Genomic DNA, 23,274 nt, shown 5'->3' on the forward strand with positions numbered 1-23,274 from the left:
ACATCTTTTGATTATCTGCTCACACCACACCCTCAATGTGTCTCTTCCCCCCCACCCACCTTAAACCAATTTATATTTCTCCCTTGTTGAAACTATGCTTCAGTTCTGCTGAAGGGCCATGAGGGCTCGAAACGTTGACTGATTTCTTCTCCGCCGATGCTGCCAGACTTGCTGAGTTTTTCCAGGTAATTCTGTTTTTATTTTGTTTTGCCGCCTATATACCCTGGCAGCAGGATAATGGCGTCTTCTGTGGCCTCTTCCGCCTTGGACTTCCTGTTGGCTCTGCGCCCCTTGTGGCTGTGCCTCTCCTCCCAAAGGTGGCTCCCCTGGAGGCTGAATGTGGACTCCTGGCCTCCTCCGCCTTCTGGCCTCCCTACCTCCTCAGAGGAGGTGCCTCCAGTGGAGAGCACAATCCCATTCCCAGGCTAAGGGAAGGCTTCCTGAAATCAGCAAGGCCCCAGAAATGATGTTTACTCAGAGTCCTGACCAGAAGGCTGTTTCTCCTGTCCAAGCAGCTGTGAAGAGTTTTGAAGTATTCCTGCTCACACAGACAAGTATCAGTAACTTTAAGCATTACATGACTGACAAATAACACTCGTGACCCCACTCACCCCTCTTATCCTGCCTGTGGATGAGGTTTATACAAATGTGTTCTACCCGCCTGCCCCTTGCGCCCATGCGATGACCAGAAGATCACACGGGCCCCGAAAAATCGGCATTAATTGCTGCCTCAAGGGCCTTAAGTGGCCTGTTAATTAATGGCGGGCGCGCATCGAAGATCATCGCGCGCCTGCCCACCAAAATATCGCAATGGCATGCGGTGACGTCGGGATGCTTGCCCGACGTCTCCGCACGTCATTTTGCGCGTTGGTATTCAGGGCTCGGCCCTGCACGCCAACAAGAAAATTCTGGCCTAAGTATAGCAGCCTTTTCCGGTACCACCTCCCTCTTAATTTTCACCCTATCCATTGCATCTACTATCTCTGATTCTACTGATGTTTTGTTAGATACCTCCTCGGTAAACACTGATGCAAAATAAACATTAAGTATTCTAATCTTGTCCTGCATATATCACCCTCCATGCAAGTAGCATTCCAGGTAAACCCCACTAACAAATAAAAAAACTAACTTCCATTTATATAGTTTTTTTCACGACCTCGATGTCCCATTGTACGACAGTCATTGAATTACTTTTAAGTGTAGGCACTTTTTTAACGTAGGAAATTTGGCAGCTAAATTGTACACACCAAGGCTGCACAAAAAGCCAAAAAATAGATGACCAAATATTTTTCATGTTGACTGAGGGATGAAGTGTTGGCCAGGGCACTGGGAGAATTCTCCTGGTCTTCCTTGAAATAGTGCCCTGGGATCATCTATGTCTACCTGATGTGGCAGATGAGGTTTCAATTTACCATTTCATCTGAAAGCACTTCCAGCAGTTCACTGGAGTATTACTCTTGATTATGTGCTCCAGCATCTGGAGTGAGACTTGAAACTATGATATTCTGGAACCTCTCCGCCAAGGTAGCCACAGACCATACGAGTATAATTTCACTCATTTATCCCAATATCCGCACTTGGGCAGTTCATACAATAGTAGGCATTGTGGTAGTATTCAAGTCAAGATACCGTATTTAGTTTGATTAAAAGCTTTCTCTTTCAATAGTGTTCAGTAAATAATCTAACAGACCTGAGGATTTCCATTGAAGAAGAATCCCTGCATGTAAACTGTATCTACAGGAAGTGAGACAGAACTTATTTTCTGTGAGCAGTAAAGTTATTAGAATCTAATCTCCAGGTAGAACCAGAACCTTCTGAGAACTTGATGGATGAGACAAGAATTTTGAGCTATTGTCAGATAACTTGTTTGTAGGTCTGTCTTTCTCTATTTTCCAGGTTCTTTTTCCTGCCATTTTTCTTCTCCCCTCTCTTTCTCTGATTCCTCCCCAACCAACCCCAACATGCCTCATTTCTCATGAAGGTGTGATTCTTTGCTGGATACAATCCATAATCTCAGTCACAGAATCTAGGCTAGGAATATTGACAGGATATTTGACATATTTGAAATGGTATCACAGCTGGGCCTAATTCTGCCATACCTGACTTTCAGCAAGGGTGGCTGGTTAAATAATAGAAGGAATCCTTCTCTCTTCTGAATCTGAGGCAGAGGCCATTTAGAGCACTTCTATCACTGCCTCTGTTGAGGTCAGCTTACTAAGCATAAATCAAAGATTTCTTTGGATATCTTTCTGATCTATATAAATCAGCTGCTTGTCACCTTCATCACTATCCCTGGGGAAGGTTGCAATGTTGTCCAACAAGATCATTCCTGTCTGTCATGGGTATGTGAAATGTAAATACTGAATGCAAGTGAATCTTTTTGCATAAAGCCAGTTGTTTTATTCTGGCAAATTGAGTGCAGTCTTGGGCATTTATGGGGGAGAAGGGTAAAGAGGGATTTGGGTGGGCAGAGTGAGAAGAGATAGAATGGGAATAGGCTTGTGTGGAAGATAAATATTGACATAGACTAGTTGAATTGATTAGCCTGTTTCTGTGCTGCTGTACCAAAACTTCGCTTCCATTTTAATTTTTCCAAAAATCTTCTTTGGGTTAGATCGGGCCTGGAGCAACCCATGTATTCCTCCTACATGCTAAAGTTTTCACATCAATTGAGCCAAAATTGCACCCACTGAAAATAGACTTCAAATTAATCTGGAGTTTGACCTGTTTCAACTAGGAGTTGTAGTTGTATTTAATTGTCTTGTTTCAAATTCTCCATTTTATCTTGTGAAGATCATTTTGGGTTTGAAATATGGCTTGAAGTAAAGCAAGATTATAAGTAATCAGTAGTAAACGATGCTGTCTTTAATTTCTGCTGCTAGAGGTCAGTGCAATGTGCGCCTAATACTTGTAGCTATAGCTTTGGAAACAATTACTATATTGAAGAGTGCAGCATTCAGCAGAGTTGCAGACTGTGGCTCAGTGCTTACCTGCTTTCTTACTGTTGCATCGTGGATCGGTCAGTCTGCCAAACTATTTTGGTACCTACTAAGTTGGTTGCAGTTATCTTTATAAGATGCACCAAGTTATCGATGCAGTATTCTACTCTAATCCTGGGCAAGAAAAAAACTGATTTAGCACAAAGTGTGCATCCTGTTAATTAAGGCATTTGCGCCCTAGGGCTTGAGGCTTGTTTTTTCAGAACTAGAGGTGCGGGTTGATTCAAGCCATAAAACATGAATCCTTCTCTCAATCACTTTGTATTAGACTGCAATGAATAAGACCAAAGTTGTTTTGTTTTCCATCCTAGGATGCGAAAGAGAGGGCGTATTTTGCTGTGTTTGATGGTCATGGTGGAGTGGATGCTGCTGTCTATGCTGCAACACACCTCCATGTCAACCTTGCACATCAGGAAGTGTTTTCGACTCAGCCAGATGAGGCGTTAAGGCGGGCCTTCAAACAGACAGACGAGATGTTTCTTCAGAGAGCCAAGAGAAAGGTGAGTGTAGTGAAGCAGAATGAAGTTTGGAAGGACCAAACTGCTTAACACCAGAGTCCATCCCTTCAGAGAGGACTCCTTTCCATAAGGTTGTTTTGTGCTCATTACAACGGTAGCATGAAAATGCGCAATATTCAGCCTGTCCATTTTAGATTGAACTGGTAGCCCAATGCTGTGGAGCCATTGGACTTTTGGACACAACAGCCCTTTTTTTGTTTACTTTTTTTGTCACTGTGAAACATTTTCAGGCGGTACTAAAATGCTTAACTTCGATTGGTGATCTGATAAAGACAGCACCAAAGTAAGGGATGTAAGGAGGTAGACACGTAGTCCTTAGGTTTTGTATTAGCTGCACTGGTGCAAAGCTTAGTTTAAAAAGCTCCCAACTGACCCATTGGATTCCAAGGGAATTTTTAAACTTTCTATTTCTTGTTAGCAAACAGCAGATGCTATGGTCCTACCTCTGAATATAGAAATTGGCATTTCGAATGAGCATAACTCTGTCATTGGAAAAATGAAATGACTTATTGAACAGCACAATGGAATTGCATCACTGTATAGCACTTCATTTTTTTGAATGAATAGTAAGTTTTTTTGTTCATGCACTGATGTGGGCTTCGCTGGCTGGGCCAGCATTTATTGCCCATCCCTAGTTGCCCTTGAGAAGGTGGTGGTGAGCTGCTGCCTTGAACTGCTGCAGTCCATGTTGGTGCACCCACAGTGCTGTTAGGAAGGGTGTTCTAGGATTTTGACCCAGCAACAGTGAAGGAACGGCGATATATTTCCAAGTCAGGGTGGTGACTGACTTGGAGGGGAACTTCTAGGTGGTGGTGTCCCCATCTATCTGCTGCCCTTGTCCCTCTAGATGGTAGCGGTCATGGGTTTGGAAGGTGCTGTCTAAGGATCCTTGGTGAATTCCTGCAATTCATCTTGTGGTACACACTGCTGCTACTGTGCGTTGGTGATAGAGGGAGTGAATGTTTGTGGATGGGATGCCAATCAAGCTGGCTGCTTTGTCCTGCTTGGTGTCAAGCTTCTTGCGTGTTGTTGGAGCTGCACTCACCCAGGCAAGTGGGGAGTATTCCATCACACTCCTGACTTGTGCCTTGTAGATGGTGCACAGGGTTTGGAGAGTCAGGAGGTGAGTTACTCATTGCACTATTCCTAGTCTCTTAGCTGTCCCTGTAGCCACAGTATTTATATGGCTAGTCCAGTTCAGTTTCTGGTCAATGGTAACCCCCAGGATGTTGATAGTGGGGGATTCAGTGATGGTAATGTCATTGAATGTCAAGAGGAGATGGTTTGATTCTCTTGTTGGAGATGGTCATTGCCAGGCTCTTGTGTGCCGCAAATGTTACCTGCCACTTGTCAGCCCAAGCCTGGATATTGTCCAGGTCATGCTGCATTTGGACATGGACTGCTTCAGTGTCTGAGGAGTCGCGAATGGTGCTGAACATTATGCAAGCAGCAGCGAACATCCCCACTTCTGACCACATGATGGAAGGAAGGTCATTGATGAAGCAGCTGAAGATGGCTGTGCCTAGGACACTACCCTGAGGAACTCCTGCAGTGATGTCCTGGAGCTGAGATGATTGGCCGCCAACAATCACAACCATCTTCCTTTGTGCTACGTATGACTCCAACCAATGGAGAGTTTTCCCTCCCGATTCCCATTGACTCCAGTTTGGCTAGGGCTCCTGGATTCAAATGCGGCCTTATTGTCAAGAGCAGCCACTCTCACCTCGCTTTTAAGCTGAAACCAGTAAAGTCCTTTTGCCTATATATTTTGTATTCATTGCACACTTACTCAAACAGGCCAAGCTGAAGGGTGAATCCATTTTTTCTGAGTCTTGTCTTCATCTTAAAATCCCGTCAATTTGTGGACCTTCCCTACCATCGCAATTCTCCAGCTCGATGTCCCTGTGAGAACTCTCCAACACCAAGCTACTTCTCATTCTCCTCACTAATGTCTGGAAGCTCCTTTAGCCACTTTGCCCTGGCCCTTTGGAACTCTCCTTAAGACCCTCCTGGCTTCACAAACCTCAAAACATTTTTGATTATGATTTTGCTTTGCCTAATTTCCTTTGTTGCTCTTCCCCTTCCATCCACCCAGCTTCTTGGTCCTGGTATGACCACCCATTGGGAGGAATATTGGGGTAGGTACCAGACCAAATGTTGTCCAAAACTCATTAGCACAAGCAAAGGAAGACTGTGTGCCTCAGCAGCTGAGAGAGTGGAAGAAGGCTGCAGTGGTAAGGCAGTCCCAGTCAATGTGATTTGATATGTCACTGAAATCTGACCACCAACCTGTCAAGATCATGTGGGCAATGACAGTGCCCCAAAGTCTCCACGTTAAACAAAGTCACGCGGAGGGGTCCATTTGCCAAGTCCTGTGGCAATGGAGAATTGGGGACAGGGCTGTGAAGCTGGGAGTCCCTAGCCAAGAACCTATACACAGGTGACAGATGCATAAAGGTTGTTGGACACCTGTGTAGGGAAAGAGGTGTCTTTGGGCAGCAGCATCTATAACTGAGCAGTCCTCTTCAAATGCTCTCTGAGCACCTCTGGCTAGAAAAGGTGCTCTAAAGATAGGATGTCCCGCTTTTCTCAGAAGGAAAGAAAACAAAGCAAATCCTACGCTCCAGATCCCACTACTTCATGGGACACCCTGCACCATGCGCCCAAGTATCTGCAGGTCAAGAATCAGTCCGTTCAGTCTCATGCAGGAAAGTGGCAGAAACTCACGACCCTGAGTAGGCGTCATCCTTGAATAGAGAGGCTGCCAACGATGACCGCAGACATATAAATTAGCATTTGAGACACTTATTAAAAATGTGCTTTTTTTTTTGTGTCACACTGTAGGGAGGTAAATAAAAAGTAACTTTTTTTAACTCTATAGTACCAGATTGTTTGTTTTTTACCTAGTGCAAGTATCATAAAAATTAATATCACTAGGAGCTGATGCTGTTGGTGAGGAATGTAATTGGATGGCAATGTGTTGAAATAGTTCATCTTTTGCGGTAGAGTTTTCATTTTAAATTAACAATGCAAGATTGCCTATAAAGGGATTTAAAAAAAAGAGCAACTGCTTTTGATTGGGAGCAGGGCGGGCACAGCTTAATAAGAACTAGGTTAGAGGGAGGAGGGGACTGGCTAAACTTGCGACTGTGTCATGGAATAGATGTTTTTATGTGTTGCAGAAATTACGGAGCGGTACCACTGGAGTGGCAGCCTTGATTATTGGTGATTCACTGCATGTGTCCTGGCTTGGGGACTCGCAGGTGATGATGGTACGACAGGGCCTGGTCGTGACCCTTATGGACCCACACAAACCTGAGAATGAAGTGAGTGAGCCATCAAGTGTAGGTACTTTAGAAAGAAAACGGAGGCCATTCAGCTAAATTGAGCTCTATCTTCACCATTGTATGTGAATGAAACTACAGTTGACCAGAATTTTAAATGCACATATGCAAAGTGAAAATTGGGCAATGTATTCAGCTGACCTATTAATTACATATATGTATGAGCACTACAAAACACCATTCACAGCATGTATTTAGTATTCATAATGTAGTTTTTAATTTGAAAGCCTCATAGATTTTTATGGATAGGTTAGTTTGCAAACTGGTCACAGATATGGTGCTTTTACACTTAAGTGCCACTCAAGTGTCACCAGCTACTAATGCAAAAATTTTGTGCAGCTAGCAGAAATGTCAGAGCCTCACTGGATTAAATAAGACCAGCAACAAGGGTTTGTTTTTAATTGGGCCTTTCCAACGGCTTTAAATTCATTCATGGATGTGAGTATTGCTGGCATATTCAATGTTTATTGCTCATCCCTAATTGTCCTTAAATCTAGAAATTTACTTGGCTATTGCTACTGTATGTCAGGATCCTGTGGCATTAGTGCAACACTACAGCAGTTCCAAAGCAGCTGTAGCCTTGAATCAGAGACTGAGTTGTGCTATTTCACAAAGAAGACCTGTGTTCAGGTTGGCTTTTTACAATTCCTGAAGACCTTTTGTTTTGCTAGTTTTGATTCTTCTGCACAAAACAATAAATGTTAATGTTCCCCCTAACTGCAAAGTTAAATCTGCTGCATCACTCTAGGTCTCTGTAAGAATCTGCAGGAATTTGTGTTCCGATAACTGGCTGACTGATTTGGCAAGTTGGATCTTGTCCTGCATTTTCTTTTCAAGTAATTCTAGAGAAGTTCAGAGCCTGTAAATGGCGTAATCAGTAGTTTAATAAAAGCTGATATACTGGAACCAGATTGTTCTGCCTTGTGAATGTTTCTAACTGCACTTTGATTAATTTTTGCTTTGGACTAATTGTTGGTTACCTGTGCCTGAATTATTCTATTCTAGAGTGAGAAACAGAGGATTGAAGATCTTGGTGGGTGTGTTGTATTTCTGGGATGTTGGCGTGTAAATGGAACTCTTGCAGTCTCTAGAGCGATTGGTGAGTAATGTGTCTGATCTCTCAATGGGAGACATGCTGAACCTAGCAACCTTAGAGTATCAAACAGTGAATGCGATGCCTCAGTTAAGGCAAATCCAACACTGATTAAACTTGAGTTTCATGTTCCCACTTTATATTGCAAATCTTTTACAACCTGCAAAAAGAAAACTGAAATCCCAATATCCAATAATAAAGTTTTGATTAATTATCTTTTAGATTTCTTTTCCCTTGAGCTTTAACTTTGCGTTTTCACTCATGTTGGAATGAATTCTTGGGAATATGGTAAGCACTAACATTTGTGAGCCTAAGTGTTAACTGCTAGAAAATTGCTAAAGTGAAGTTAAAGATTCATTGTGTAAAATTATTACATATTCTCAAATTCTAAAACACTTTTCTGAGGAGGACAGGGTTGCACACTGCCTCTTCATGTCTACATTCAGATTTGAATCCAGCTGACACTGCTTTGGAGAATGTCTGTCCCATTTCCATCTATGTGGGACCTGATTTCCGGGTTTCCATACTGTGTTTAACGTACAATAGTAACTTGTTTTGAAAAAGTACCTTTTCCATAGTTAAACATCCCAAGGCAGTTGAAGCATCTGACACTAAGGAACATAAGCAGATATTATATTGGAGGTAGATTTTAAGGAGTTCCTTTAAGAACAAATATAGAGATGGAGAGGTTTAGGCCGGGAATTCCACAGCTTGGAGTCTAGGCAGCTGGAGGTAGCATGGCTAATTTTGGAGTTGTTAAAATCAGGAATGTGCAAGAGGCCAAAATTGGAAGAGCACAGAAATCTCAGAAGGTTATAGGGTTAGGGATTGGAACAGAGCAAGGCCATGGAGGGATTTTAATATAAGATAAGAATTTTATAATGAAGGCATTTGGTAACTGGGAACCAATGTAGCTGAGCAAGCACAGAGGTGATGAGTTTTTAGAACTTGGTACAAATTAGAATACAAGCCTAAATTTATGAAGGGTGCAAGGTGAGTGTCCAGCAAGATAAACACTGGAATAGGTGAGTCTAGCGGTAGCAAAGGCTTGAATGAGAGTTTCATCAGCAGATGAGCTGAGGCAGTAGAAAGGATGGGTGATGTTACAGAGGGGTGAAAGTAGGGGCAGGGGGGGGCGGTCATGCTGATGAGGGATATTGGGCCAGAAGCTCATCTTGGGGCCAATAAGGAATGCCATGTTTGCAATTGACCTGTCTAACCAGCCTCAGACAGTGACAGGGAGAGGGATAAAGTTGGTGATCAGGAAACACAATTTGTGTTGGGGATCAAAGATAATGGTTTTGATCTTCCCAATATTTAGCTGTAGCAAATTTCTGCTCAGACAGACATTGGATATCTGATGAGTGCAGGACAAATCGGAGGCAGTGGGTCTGTAGCATAAAGCTCTTGTAGATTGAAGTATCTGAGCAAACACACAAGAATGTCTAATGTTGGAATAGAATAACTTACACTAGTACATTAAGAAACACTGTTGAGTTTGGTGTATTATTGTTAATATGCCTCTTCACCGTCTGGCTATGCTGTAACTGATCTAGAATGTTTCATGCTAACACTGGTAAATAAAGTGGTTTTCATTCCAGTACTAACACTGTTCTGAAACCATTGGAAAGAATTGAATAATTGAAAATTTGATATAATTTATTATCCAGTTACTGACATTATTTTTGTGAATGTGTATTCAGTTCATATAGTGCAAACCAGATGCAGCAAGAATCCTCTTATCCTTCCCATCAAGAGCATTTGGGTCACGTATGACACAGGTGGGAGGGTCAAACTCCCACTTACAAGTACCTTACAAATTTCATGGTAACTTCACAGGTGTCCATACATAGATGTCATATCTTGTTTCAGTTTCCTATTCCACGTGAATTCATAAGATCTCTAATTGAAATGTTTTCTATAAATTGGTTCTGAGCAATGTGTATTTTTTTGCTGAGTCCCTCTTCTGGGACTCAGTGTCTGAGTTCTCCATTAGGGGACTTTCGTAACTATTAAAAAAAATGTCATCTTTGTGGGTTGAATAAATCCACATCGCCAAAGGTGAGTTGGTGTTTACTGACATTCTGCACTGTACCAAATCCTGATATGTTGATTTTTCTTTCCTGTTATCAAGATGATTTTTGTTAATTCTTTTAGGGGACATTGACCAAAAACCATACATTTCGGGGGATGCAGATAGTGCTTCGTTCAAATTGGATGGCACGGAGGACTACATTGTTTTGGCCTGTGATGGCTTCTTTGATGGAATTGAACCTTCCAAAGTTGTGGACCTTGTGCAAGAACACTTGCAAGAAAACGCAGGTGATGGCAGTACAGTTGCAGAGACACTTGTAGCAGCTGCAAAAGAAGGTGGCTCTAGTGACAACATCACTGTGGTGCTGGTCTTTCTACGGGATCCACAGGACATTCTGAAAGTTAGCAACTTGCATGTGAGCATTGAGAGCACTGACCATAACACTGGGTGCCCTCAAGCCAGAGGCGACTCTGAAATCTCACCTCTACAGTTGACCACCTCAACAGTAAATAAAGACAGCCAGGCAGAGGGTCAGACAGGCTGACTTCTGTCTACTGGAGATCAGATGACAGTGTTACTTTCAGGATTTAATGCTTTAATGAGTGTTGCCAAAGAACTGGGGTGGGGGGAGGGGGTGGGGGGGGAGGGGTTTGATGTCGAAATGCCAGGTCACAGTAAAGAGATGACTTTGTTTTGGCGAGCTTATGCCTACATCTGCCAAACCAGTCTATTTAAATCCAGTCTCCTGCATCAGCTTTAAGGAAAAGCGTGGTGACAATCAGTAACCAAGGGTGCAAAAAGGGTGGCTGAGGTGATATTAGTCTATTATGGTTATGCACCTTTCCTTAAATCCCAAGTTTAAAGGGCTAACTCCCAGAATTAAGTAGCATCAATGGATTTGTACCACATTGCCACAGCTTTCTATCTTGAAATGGAGAACAAATATTGCCTGACCCTAGGGCCTAGCTCTGTAGAGTGGGCAATAGGATATTACAAGGTAGTACTTTATTTGCCTCAGACATATCCTGTGTCTAGAGTTTGAAATTTTGCCTTAGCATCCTCCAAATTAACAAAATTGTGTTCAAACTGCAGCCGTTCTGATGCAAGCTTTTCTCAGGAACTAATCTGATAAGTATTTCGGGAGCAGGCTGTTTCATCTGCCTGAGAACTCTGAAATCGAGATATTCTGAGCTGACATCAATGAGTGTAAGTAATTCTATGCCAGTCTAATTAGGTGACAGTGGGTGGTGTTGCAGGATTTTTAAATTATTAATAATAATAATAATAATAATAATCTTACACTATTGCATGCATTTTAAAGCACTCTATTCCAATCTCTCTTATCTGGCCCAGAAGAAAAATCAATGATTGAAAGAAGAGAACAATAGTGAGACTGAATGGTTAGTGGGTTAGCCCATTGGTGAACTGCTCCCACTTCCACCATGTTGACTAGGTTCCCTGTGGTAAAGTTGCAAACTTGCATAATGTTTATTAATTTTCCCAAATTATTTTGAAGTATGTCAAGTTTTCAAGCACCCTTGTGTACTGATTTACCTCCAGCAGAAAAAGCAGGCTGACTATTTTAGTGCCTTATTCCGCCCCTTGTATGCAGTACAGACTATCTAATGATTTGTACTGTTCTATCAATACAGTGCAGGCTAACCATTAGTGCCTTATACCTTTCCATGCAGCTACAGTACTGTTACATACTGCACAGTGTAACATGACTTCATTCCCTTCTCTTGTCAGGAGAGGAAAAATAAGTGTCAATTAACCACAAAGCCTAGCTTAGGTCTTTGATTTGGTGCTGAGTTTGGAGACTTCATTTTATTGCTTGTGTTGAAGAGTTTGGATGGATGAATGTATTGTGGTTTTATGCAACTGGAATTGTTTTGATCTGTTGCAGAAATGTAAGGATTTTGTCAGTAGTTTAGTAACTGCTGAATTAAGTAATAGTGAATGATGTCTCTGACGTTGTGTATTCTAGGACATGTGGTAGAGTTCTACCTCCATCTGTCCTTAATTTTTATAACCTAATGAGTAATTTACATAGAATCCTCTGAAGGACCAGGGCTCACAAATGTATTCATTTTCTGAAGTAATGAAAGCTAATATGCAAAGCAGCTTTCCAAAAGCAAATTTTGTTTTGAAACTGGAAAAATCATAATACTAGAGACTATTTTGAGGATCTTTATATTTTTTCATGGGATGTGGGTATTACTAGCAGGGGCAGAATTTATTGCCCATCCCTAACTGCCCTTGAGAAGGTGGTGGTGAGAGGGTTTCTTGAACCACTGTGGTCTGTGTGTAGGTACACCCTCACTGTAAAGGAGGGAGTTCCAGGATTTTGACCTAGCACTGATGAAGGAATGACAATATATTCCAAATCAGAGTGGTGTGCGATTTGGAGGGGAACTTGGGAGGTGATAGTGTTCCAAGCAACTGCTGTCCATGTTCTTTTAGTTGGTTGAGGTTGCGTGTTTGAGAAATGCAGTTGAAGGAACCTCAAGTTGCTGCAATATATCTTGAAGATGGTATACCCTACAGCCATGGTTTACTAGCAGGAGAGGGAATGAATGTTAAGCTGGTGGCATCCATTATGTCGTACCCCTTAATTTCTGTTCTGAAAAAGGTAGTTTGCTAGGACATGGTTCAATAGATGCCAATAATCTCTAATAACTCTCCCAGGTAATCATTTGCTTTGTTAGCACGTAGGGAGATGACTTGAACAGCTCAACCTAATTTTATCCTCACGTGACGCACATTTTCGAGTAAGGATTCCTTGATAGAGATTAGAAAACAAACAGGATTAATTTTTTATTCTTCAAGGGCAATCCACAAGATAAACTGACTCAGCATAGACCAGGGATGACAACTTTGAAAATATCCAGTTGTATGATTTCATACCACATGGGTTGTGCTTTTGCCTGACAGGCCATCGGGGCACTTTTTCTTTTGTCAATTCACACAGTTATTTTCTGTTACTTTGATTTTCTCATTCCAACATGATATATATCTGCCAACTGTCACAGGTTCTTAATCTTCTATCTTCTTTTTAATTGTACTAATTATTTTCTGCTTTTGCAACCTTGAAAGGAAACTGCACAAATACATTAAAGAACTATAGCACATTAACTTAAAAATTTGAGTGACAAATGGCCATTTGGCCCATTGAAGCTTGTTCCTTCTATACTCTGATTCATTCAGCATAACTGCATTTAGAATGCCCCTAATGTTATTTATGTTCCTTGGTAGAGCATTCCAAATATTTCAGTTTTTCAATGCTGTGTTTTTGTTATTTGCCAAATCTGTCCTAGATAGTCTTTTTTTCAAAGCAGTATTGTGTTAATCTTACCACTATACTTCAATACTTTTTATACTCTGACCCCAACCCCCAATTTTTTCTATCCCCATCTCCTTCCATAAGAACATTTTTATTGCTTTCTTTGCACCTAATCTATTGCATATTTCCCCATTGAAACAGGGTGACTAAAATGCATGCCATACTTAAAAAGGAAGTCTGCCTTTGAGTCTGATGGTTATATAGCCTTAACATTGTCTCTGGAGATTTAAAAGTTCATTTTTGTCAATACATATTGTCTTTTTTTTATAAATGCTTCTCCACATTGTCTCAACATTGAAATGTACTGTTTCAGCTCAGTCCCTTTATATGTCTCTATGCACTGATTCTCTTCACTTAATTCATATCTTAGTTGCTTTTTTGGCCTGATATGCAATAGTTTATTTTTGTTTGTCACTACACAACTGATCTAAATTCTCCTGCATCTATTGTTGCCCCTATTTTAATATGTAAATTTAATAAGGTAGAATCGGTTTGTGTATCCAAATTATTTTTGTACATAAATAGTCTGTCAGGCATCAATTGCTGCAATCCTTCGCTCAACATCTCTCTAGTACTAGTTCCAATTTGTATACAGATTCTTGCCGAGATAAATGTTAGCTGTGTTTTAGGATGCCTCACACTGCTGAGGTGATGAGGTTGGGCAGTTGATAGAAAATAACAGAAAAAGAACAGGTTATTTCTGCTAACAGCTCTGGAGTATCTGACTCCTATTGCAGTAGGACACTGCTGGGTATCTGAGAACACCATTGTATAAGCTTGTGCACAGCTTTTACATAATGGGAGGGTGGGCAAAAGTTTGGGGGGGGTGGCTTCAGAACAATACCATATCTTTATTAATATGTTACACCTGATTCTGGTTCATTACTGATGACCCAGGCTCTGGCAGATGATAATCATTCTTAATTCTTAAGTCAATCTTTTACAATTTATGTTGCTGTTTGAGTGTTCTGATTTTGTGAGGGTTCCTTATTGAACCCCTAACAATGTTTTTGCACTGTTTATAGAAAGTGCAGGGCTGGTAATATTCTGGTGCCTGTGTATACTTATCTGTTTTATTTTACTTGCCTTTTCTAATTGCATTTTTACTGTGTTTGATATAACCACAATACTTTATAATCTGATTTTATTTATTCACATTGCATGATATGAACATATATTTTTTTAAGCAAACCTGCAAATTGCTAAGTTGGGAGATTGTGCCTGGTGCGGTTTTGTGCATGTTGAAGTGCTGTGCAGCTAAAGGAACCCTGTAATGGAAAGTCCTCCTGTGTACTACCATGAGCATTGCTTATGCTTACCAGCAAAAAAATTTTTCTAAACGTTACATTGTCATCTACTAAAGATCTGAAATATTTGAGCCAGAAGGTGACAGAAGCACTTACCTTACTTTAAATAATTGTTACATGCATAGAATATTTAGTGGCAAGGTATTTCTGTCTTGCTTCCACAGCAGTTTATATATTAGGCTCTGTTACTGTCAGATATATTTCCCCAGAGTGCCTTGGGTCACTGTCGAGTCCTACAGGATATCAACTGCAGATACTGATTTTGTAATCTCCAATTTAATATCAAGTGTCTGTATCAGAAGTGAGGAAATGCATACAAGGTGAATTATTGGGAGAAATAGCTGTCTTGAACATGGTATATACTTATTCTGTTCCCACAGGAATGTTACTTTTTGTTTTTGGGGCTTTCCACAAATTCTGTGCACATGACTGCTGTAAGGTCAAATCTACAATGTGATCCTTTGGTCTATGCAGGGTTTGTACCTGCATCTAGTAAGATGTATGTTGGCTGATTTGTTTTTCTCAAGTGTTCAACAGCAGGACTATGGAATACTGAAATGCAATTGGTCAACAACTTTAGTTTTGTTAGTTAAAGATAGAAAATGTCAGATCTGCTGAATGTTTCAGCAAGAAAAACCACTAACCTGAAACATTAACTCTGTCTCTTTCTTCATAGATGCTGCCAGATCTGCTGAGTCTTTCCAGCATTTTCTGCTTTTATTTCAGATTTTCAGCATCTAGAGCATTTTGCTTTTGTTTTATTGGTTCTTCGTATGTGGATGACACTGGCAAGACTATGTATTACCCATCCCTAATTACCCTGAAAAGGTTGAACCACTCCAGTCCTTGAGATGATGCCACTACAATTATTATAGATAGGACGTTGAGTTCAGTGGTGGGGTTCTCATTAAACAAACTGGCCTGCCCTGGATGATGTTGAGTTTCTTGAATATTGCTGGTTCTGCCCTGTCTAGGCAAGTGATGAGTATCCCATCAAATTCTGCACAAGCTCTAAAGACCACATCCGTGTATCTAGTATTATCTGTCTTTATACCACATTGACTTTTCACTTCCAGGAAATATTTTTCATATTTGACCATTAGAACAGATGCATCACGAGAATAAAGTTTCACAATGTTACAAAAACAACTCTTAAATATCAGAATGATTCCCATTTAAAGTTCAAAATGTAGACTGTTTACCACTTTAATATAAATACTGGTATGTACCTGATTCTGTACCGTGGGATATAATCCATGCCCCATTGGTAGCATTGTCTCAACCTGTGATGTTTTCAGGGCACTCCACTCAATGACATACATTTATATAGTACCTTTAATATACTAAAACATCCCAAGGTGCTTCACAGGAGCATTATAAAACAAAAGATGACGCCGAGCCATAGAGATATTAGATCAGGTGGCCAAAAGTTTGGACTTAAAGGGAGAAAGCGAAGTAGAGAGGGTATTCCAGAGAACCCACCAGTTCTTATAATGAATCCTGTATTTGCAATCTAAAGCACACCAAAATAGCTGCTGGGTTTGGCTTGCACTCATAGCAACAGCTCTTCACTTAGCAATAGTAGTAATGACAGTGATCAAGAGCACTCATAGTTTTACAATAAATGACACCACAGCATTGCTAGTTAAAAGCATTCGGGACAGTTGCACTGTAACTATATATTAACAACTTTGAGGCAGAGGTAGAGATCCATCTATTTAACAGCATCAAACTTCCCATTAATTACCGTAATACATTTTTAAATCTAATGATGCCCATATACTGCTAATTTATACAAGGATTTTAGTAATTCCTGATGGCATACTTGAGGACTTAATGCCCAAAAACTGGCTTGCTGAATATATCATGATAAAGTGCAGATAATTGCAATTCCAGCTTATATAAAAAAGTGTATGCCTCGGATGATAGAAAGCATACAGCACTTGGCAGCCATCAGCACACTCACATCTGGGTTGAGTGACAGTGCACTGCAGTGTTTTACTGGTCTCCATTAAAGAATCAAACTCCCACAATGTTGTGCTGCTGCCATAAGCTGATTTGAGGTTTTCTAGGCAATGTGTATGTAAATTGGTCAGCTTTATGTTGCACCATTAATTGAATTTAAGGGGTGGCTATTAAATGATGTAGACCTAAGCACCAATATTAATGATCTTTGTTCTCATCCTGTAAAACTTTAATTGGATAATTATAGTTAACAGTAACTGTAAACTAGTTTGAGCACAACCTCCACTATTTCATCATGTAGAACTGAGTAGGAACAAGAAAAGGAAATAACCCTGTGGCTAATTTACAGTGCCAAAGGTAGATTTACAGCAGATAAGGTTTTTTCCTGCCATATCTTGTCTCTTGTGGCAACTGTTAACATTTAATAATTTGTAGGAAAAGTACAAATATAACAAACTTGCAGATCTGTTGTTGTTGTCTGGATGGTGCTGCCAGTGATGTGCTCAATTAGGCTCTCTGCTCCTGCTGATGTCTCTCTCTCTTCCCTCCCATCTCCCTTATCACCTCCCTATGTTTTGGTGCTGCTGACTTGTAATCCATTTGAAAACCATTTTTATTCCATTGACCAGTAGATGACTTGGGGCTAAAATACACTCTATTTTTCTCTTGTGTGCAACCAATTCACTGAAATGTGTGGGCTATTTAATTTTTTTGTGCAGCCGCACAGCGTGGTAACTTAAGGTTGATTTGTTCACAGCCAGTGTGGGAATTTTGGGTTGCTGCATAATCATTCTGCTTAGAGGGAACAGTACTTGAGGCTATAGACAGGACTCCAATGAGCTGTTTCTCTTCAGACAACATTGCACAAAACCAACAGGAAGCAACTTGGTGTCAAAGATTTATCTCAAAAGTATTTATTTATCTGCTAAATTAAATCTTTTGTCACTGCTACAACAGGATGACTTACTAAGCTGAGTTTGAAACCTGTGTTATCTCTATTAGTCTTATTGTGGATGGGTTATTAACTATCCTGAAATGTTTCTATGACACAGTATTATCTATTAATAAAGATATATGCAACTTCCTTGTATTACCAGCTTTACTTAACTGTAAATAAGTGTCTGTATTCTGCTTAAGGATATTTATTTTCTCACCTGGGGAAGAAAGTAAGGGTACATGAGGTTTAACTCACGGAAAAGGGCACCAATGCCTTGGAAACAGCCTTGTATCTACGATGTCCTATAGGGCACCCTCCCTAAGCCAATGAGAGTGAGGACCTCCCCTAAGCAGATCTGGAGTCCCTCAAGAGGAGGAGGAATGCACACCTGGGGTCTCCTAGAGGTGGATTAAAGACACCATTTCTTTTGCATGGTTAGGATAATTTGGGGACATTGAACAGAAGTAGTAAAAGGTGAAATTATCCCCTTTTAGTGTTTGTCTTCATTTTTGTGTTGGTGATTTCCAGACATGTGACACAGCAAAAAGCAAAACCACTGCTCCAAAAACACCAACTTGCATTTGAAGAGCAACTTTAGTGTAGTTAAATGTCCCAAAGGGCTTCACAGGAGTGTAATCAGACAAAATTTGACACCGCCCCTCATTAAGGAAATATTAGGACAGGTGAACAAAAACTTGGTTGAAGAGGTAGGCTTTAAGGACTAACTTAAAGGATAGAGACATTAGTGAGGGAATTAGAGTTTGGGCTTAGGCAGTTGAAGGCAATGATCGAGCAATTAAAATCAGAATGTGCAAGGCCAGAATTGAGAGAAGCAGAAATCTTGCAGAATGTAGGGCTAGAGTAGGTTATTGGGTGAGATCATGGAGAAATTGAAAGCTAGGTTGAGAATTTTAAAATCAAGGTTTTGAGTGGACCAGGAGCCAATGTAAGTCAGCAGGCAAAGAGGTTATTGGAGAACGGGACTTGATACAAGTGACTGTAGGCCTCAAGTAGCGGGAAGATAACTCATTTTGTTCTTTTAAGGCATCTTATTCAACACCACTAATAAAAGCAAGAAGCAATCTTCAATCCATTCCCACGCATAAAAGTGCCCAAATTTGGGTAAGAGCCCTGTGAAGCACTTAAAAATCTGGTGCAAAACAGGGGTTGTATTATTCATGGGAATCTCTCCCTCTCCTTATCCCATCCCTTTTCCCCACCGGCTCTCCTGTCACCCGCTTTCCCACCCTCTCTCCCATCACCCGCTTTCCCCACCCTCTCTCCCGTCACCCGCTTTCCTCACCCTCTCTCCCGTCACCCACTTTCCCCACCCTCTCTCCCGTCATCCGCTTCCCCCACCCTCTCTCCAGTCACCCGCTTTCCCTATGCTCTCTCCTGTCACCCGCTTTCCCCACCCTCTCTCCCGTCACCCACTTAGACCCATATTGGGGCTAACTTGGTATTTGTCACAATTATTTTCTCCCATCAGTAGCATACTAGCTGAAGAAGACTGATTTTAGGAGCATCCAACAGTCCTAGGTAAGGTATGGCTTCTGGTAAATACAAGCTCCTTCCACTCTACATCATTAACTTCTTTCAACCCAATATTTGAAGTCGACCTGCTTTTGTACCACTGATATATTCCAATTCCCAATTCCTGTCATCCTATGGGATATGAGTGAGAATTTGTGCCAAATTATAAGCAGTATTGTGCTGTGGCTTCTCACTGACAAGAAACTCAGCTGCAATTGCCCAACGGTATTTTTCCATCAGATATTTGCTGCTGTTAGAGATGTCACGAGGTTATGCCCCTTTATTTTTGAAAATGATTTTTCAACTGACTGGAAATTTTGCAATTTAAACTGAGAGCGCAAACTGCTTAAAATGCAAGGTCACATTCCAAGGTGAAGGTAAGAAACAAACAAATCACCTTAGAAAGAGTGTGAAGAGAGAGATATTTCCTATAATCCATACATCCATCGAAATTCAACTCTAAGGAAGAGACATTTAAAAATGCGAAGTACTGGGTATTGAAATAACAGTTGCCATAGACAGACACACCCAAAACCTCTTGGAAATACACAATGGGTGAAGTATTTCAAGGTAAGGCTGCCCGGCCACTTGAGAGAGATTGCAAGTGACACAGGCAGTGTCTGTAAGTCATCAGCAGAGGAAATGGGCTGAAGTATGCTCTCTCTCCCCCTATCTGTTTTGGAATAAGTGTTCTTCGGTTCGAGATGCCAACTCTACCAGAAGCCTATCAGTGAACTGAGATCTCATTATACTTGCAACATCTGACCGCATCCTGAATCGGCCACGGCATTTAAAATCTATGCCTCAAGGACAACAAAAGACTATATCCTTTTACCTTTTTTAGGACGACTTCAGGAGTCGAGTCATATTGGACTCAACGTTGACTCTTTCTCTCTCCACATGCTGCCAGACCTCCTGAGTTTTTCCAGCACTTTGTTTTTATTTCAGATCTCTAGCATCCCCAGTATTTTGCTTTGTGTTTAACTCACTGCCTACCTTGAAGTTCTGCTCTTCTCCCCAAAGGGAATTCTATTTATCTCTTTCACCTTATTCACCTTTATTGCTTTCCATTTCCCCCCTGGTGTTTACCAAAACTCACTTTCAAAGTCACGTTGTCTCCTTCAGTGACCATCTCCGGCTCTGACTTTCCAACTGAAGTTCAATCCTTCACCTAACCCTGACTTTGTGATCGAATCTGCTGATAAGGGCAATGCTGTTGTTGTTTGACATACTGACCTCTACCTTGCAGAGGCTTGAGTATCAATTTTCAGACACTTCCCCCTGCCTTCTCCTGGGCCATGACCCCACCAGTTCTGAAGAAGAATCATATTGTACTCAAAAGTGTAGCTCTGTTTCTCCCTCCACAGATGCTGTCAGACCTGCTGAGTCTTTCCACCACTTTGTTTTAATTTCAGATCTCCAGCACCCGGAGTGTTTTGTTTTTGGGTTATTTTGGATCTTGTCTTGTGTAATGAGACATGGTTAATTGCAGTTTCATAATGGAGTACTTTGGGGAAGAGTGATTTATATGATAAATTACACGTTTGAGTGACGTACATAAGTGTGAAAACAAAGTATTTAACTTAATTAACAACAACTTACATTGAGCCTTTAACATAGTTAAATGTCCCTAGGCACTACACAGTAGCATTTTAAAACAAAGTATGACACCAAGCTGCATAAAGAGATATTAGAACAGATGACCAAAAGCTTGATCAAAAAGGTAGGCTTTAAGGAGTGTTTTAAATAAGGGAAGTGAGGTCGAGGCGCAGAGGTTTAGTGAGGGTATTCCAGAGCTTGGGGTCTCAGCAACTGAAGGCAAAGATACCAATGGCAAAGCAATTAAAATTGATGCACAAAAGACAATTAGAGGAGTGCAGGTAACTTGAAGGGTTGCGAGCTAGAAGAGATTTAGAGGGGTGAGGCTGTGGAGGGATTTGAAAACAAGGATGAGACTTTAAAATCATGATATTGCAGGGACTGCAGCAGTTCAAGAAGGCAGCTCATCACTGCCTTCTCGTGGGCAAATTAGGGATGGGCAATAAATGCTGGCCTAGCCAGTGATGCCAACAACCTGTAAATGAATTTTAAAAAAACACGAGCTGAGGCACATAGAAATGTGGTAGTATGAAAGCATGCTATCACAGAAACATGGCTTAAAGAGGGACAAGAATGGCAGCTTAACATTTCTAGTTAAACTTTTCACTCAAGATAGGGGGATAAAAAGGGAAGAGGGGTGGCAATTTTGGTTAGAGAAGTGATTACAGCTATTAGGAGGGATGAAATGTTAGAAGGATCAATAATGAAGGCCATATGGACTGAGCTTAGGAACAAAAAAGGGCAGTCACAACACTTGGGAGTGTACTATAGACCCCCAAACAGTCAGGGGGAGATAAAGAGCAAATATGTAGCCAAATTTCTGAGAATTGCAAAAACAGTAGGGCAGTAATAGTTGGGGATTTTAACTACCCCAATATTGGGATAGTTTGTGTGAAAGGAATAGAGGGAAAAGCATTCTTAAGGTGCATTCAGGAGAACCTTTTTGGCCAATATGTAGCAAGTCCAACAAGAGTGAGTGTGGTTCTGGACTTAGTTTTAGGAAACGAAGCTAGATAGGTGGAAGGAGTGATAGTGGGAGAGCATTTTGGTGATAGTGATCATAATTCAGTTTTAATATAATTATGGAAAAGGACAAAGATAAAATGAGTTGAAGTTCTAAACTGGAACAAGGCCAATTTTACTAAGCTGAGGAGTGATTTTCAAAAGTGGACTGAAAACAGCTACTGGAAGGCAAATCAGTCTCACAGCAACACAAAAACAAAAATACCTGGAAAAACTCAGCAGGTCTGACAGCAACTGCGGAGAGGAATACAGTTAACGTTTCGAGTCCGTATGACTCTTCAACAGAACTCACACACTTCTTCAACAGAACTGTGTCAGTCTCACAGCAATGGGAGGCATAGAATATAAGAGCATGGAGGTTATACTGGAACATTAGTTAGGCCACAACTTGAGAACTGTGTGCAGTTCTGGTCACCTCATTCCAAAAAGGATGTAATTGCATTAGAGAGGATACAGAGGAAATTCATGATGTTGCCAGGACTGGAAAATTGCAGCTATGAGGAAAGATTGGATAGGCTGGGGTTGTTCTCCTTGCAATAGAGGTGTGAAGGGGAAGATTTAATTGAGATGTACAAGATTGAGAGGCCTGGATAGAGTGGTCAGTGACTGGGGGCATAGAATTGAAGTGATGGGGATATGAGGTAAGTTATTTTAAGCTAGAGGGTAGTGGAGATCTGGAACTCACTGCCTGAAAGGGTAATAGAGGCAGAAACCCTCAACTCATTTAAAAGGTGTCAGGGTGTGCACCTCAAGTGCCGTAGCTGCACTATGGACTAAATGCTGGAAAGTGGGATGAAGTTGGGTGAACCACGAACCATTTTTCAGCCGGCGCAGACACAATGGGCCCAGTGGCTTCTCTGTGCTGTAAACTTTCTATGATTCAATATAGGTCAGCGAGCACAGGAGTGTTAGTGGAACAAGATTTGTTGTGAGTTAAGACTTGCCAGCAGAGTTTCAGATGATCTCAAGTTTACAAAGGGTGGAATGTGGGAGACCAGCCAAGAGTACATGGGAATAGTCGAGTCTAGAAGTAACAAAGATGTGAATAAAGCCAATTAAGTGGAGATGAGGGGATGAGTTGGCTTAGGTAGGCTTGGAAGTTCGATAAAAAGTCTGATAGATAAGCAATGGTGAAACTTCTTAAAAGAAATATTTCATAATTCTCAAGAAACATTCCATTGAGTGAACCAAGGTGTCAGTAGGGGATTGGTCCCTTAGGAATGCTACCTCGAGGGAAGGAGGGAAATGGTGGTGGCATTAAGTGGGAGGTGATGGAAAAGGTTCACCTATCATTTTAATTTTCCACCTCATTCTCAACCTGATCTCTCTATTCTTGGCCTCCTACTCTGTTCCAATGAAGTTCAATGAAAAATTCAGCTCATCTTTCGCATAGGCACTTTGCAGCCTTCTGGCCTCAACATCAAGTTAGAATATAAGAACACACACAATAGGAGCATGAGTAGGCCATAAAGCCCCTCAAAACTACTGCCAATTAATAAGATCATGGCTGATCTTTGACCTCAACTTCACTTTCTCGCCTAATCCTCCTATCCCTTAGAGCCCAAAAAGCTATCAATC

The 23,274-nt window shown here is 41.1% G+C and overlaps 1 protein-coding gene across 2 annotated transcripts in view; it reads left to right on the forward strand.

Annotated features, from left to right (window-relative positions):
* Positions 1 to 12,977, forward strand: part of ppm1f (protein phosphatase, Mg2+/Mn2+ dependent, 1F) — a 96,734-nt gene extending 83,757 nt beyond the window's left edge. For both annotated transcript variants that reach the window (XM_078553896.1, XM_078553898.1), the window contains 4 exons: positions 3,311 to 3,499; positions 6,700 to 6,843; positions 7,867 to 7,960; positions 10,112 to 12,977. In XM_078553896.1, coding sequence (XP_078410022.1) covers positions 3,311 to 3,499; positions 6,700 to 6,843; positions 7,867 to 7,960; positions 10,112 to 10,533 — 849 coding nt within the window. In that variant the 3' untranslated portion in view covers positions 10,534 to 12,977. The remainder of the gene's footprint in view (positions 1 to 3,310; positions 3,500 to 6,699; positions 6,844 to 7,866; positions 7,961 to 10,111) is intronic.
* The last annotated feature ends 10,297 nt before the right edge of the window (positions 12,978 to 23,274 follow it).

Source organism: Cetorhinus maximus, chromosome 12, assembly GCF_964194155.1.
Source record: "Cetorhinus maximus chromosome 12, sCetMax3.hap1.1, whole genome shotgun sequence".
Taxonomy (NCBI): domain Eukaryota; kingdom Metazoa; phylum Chordata; class Chondrichthyes; order Lamniformes; family Cetorhinidae; genus Cetorhinus; species Cetorhinus maximus.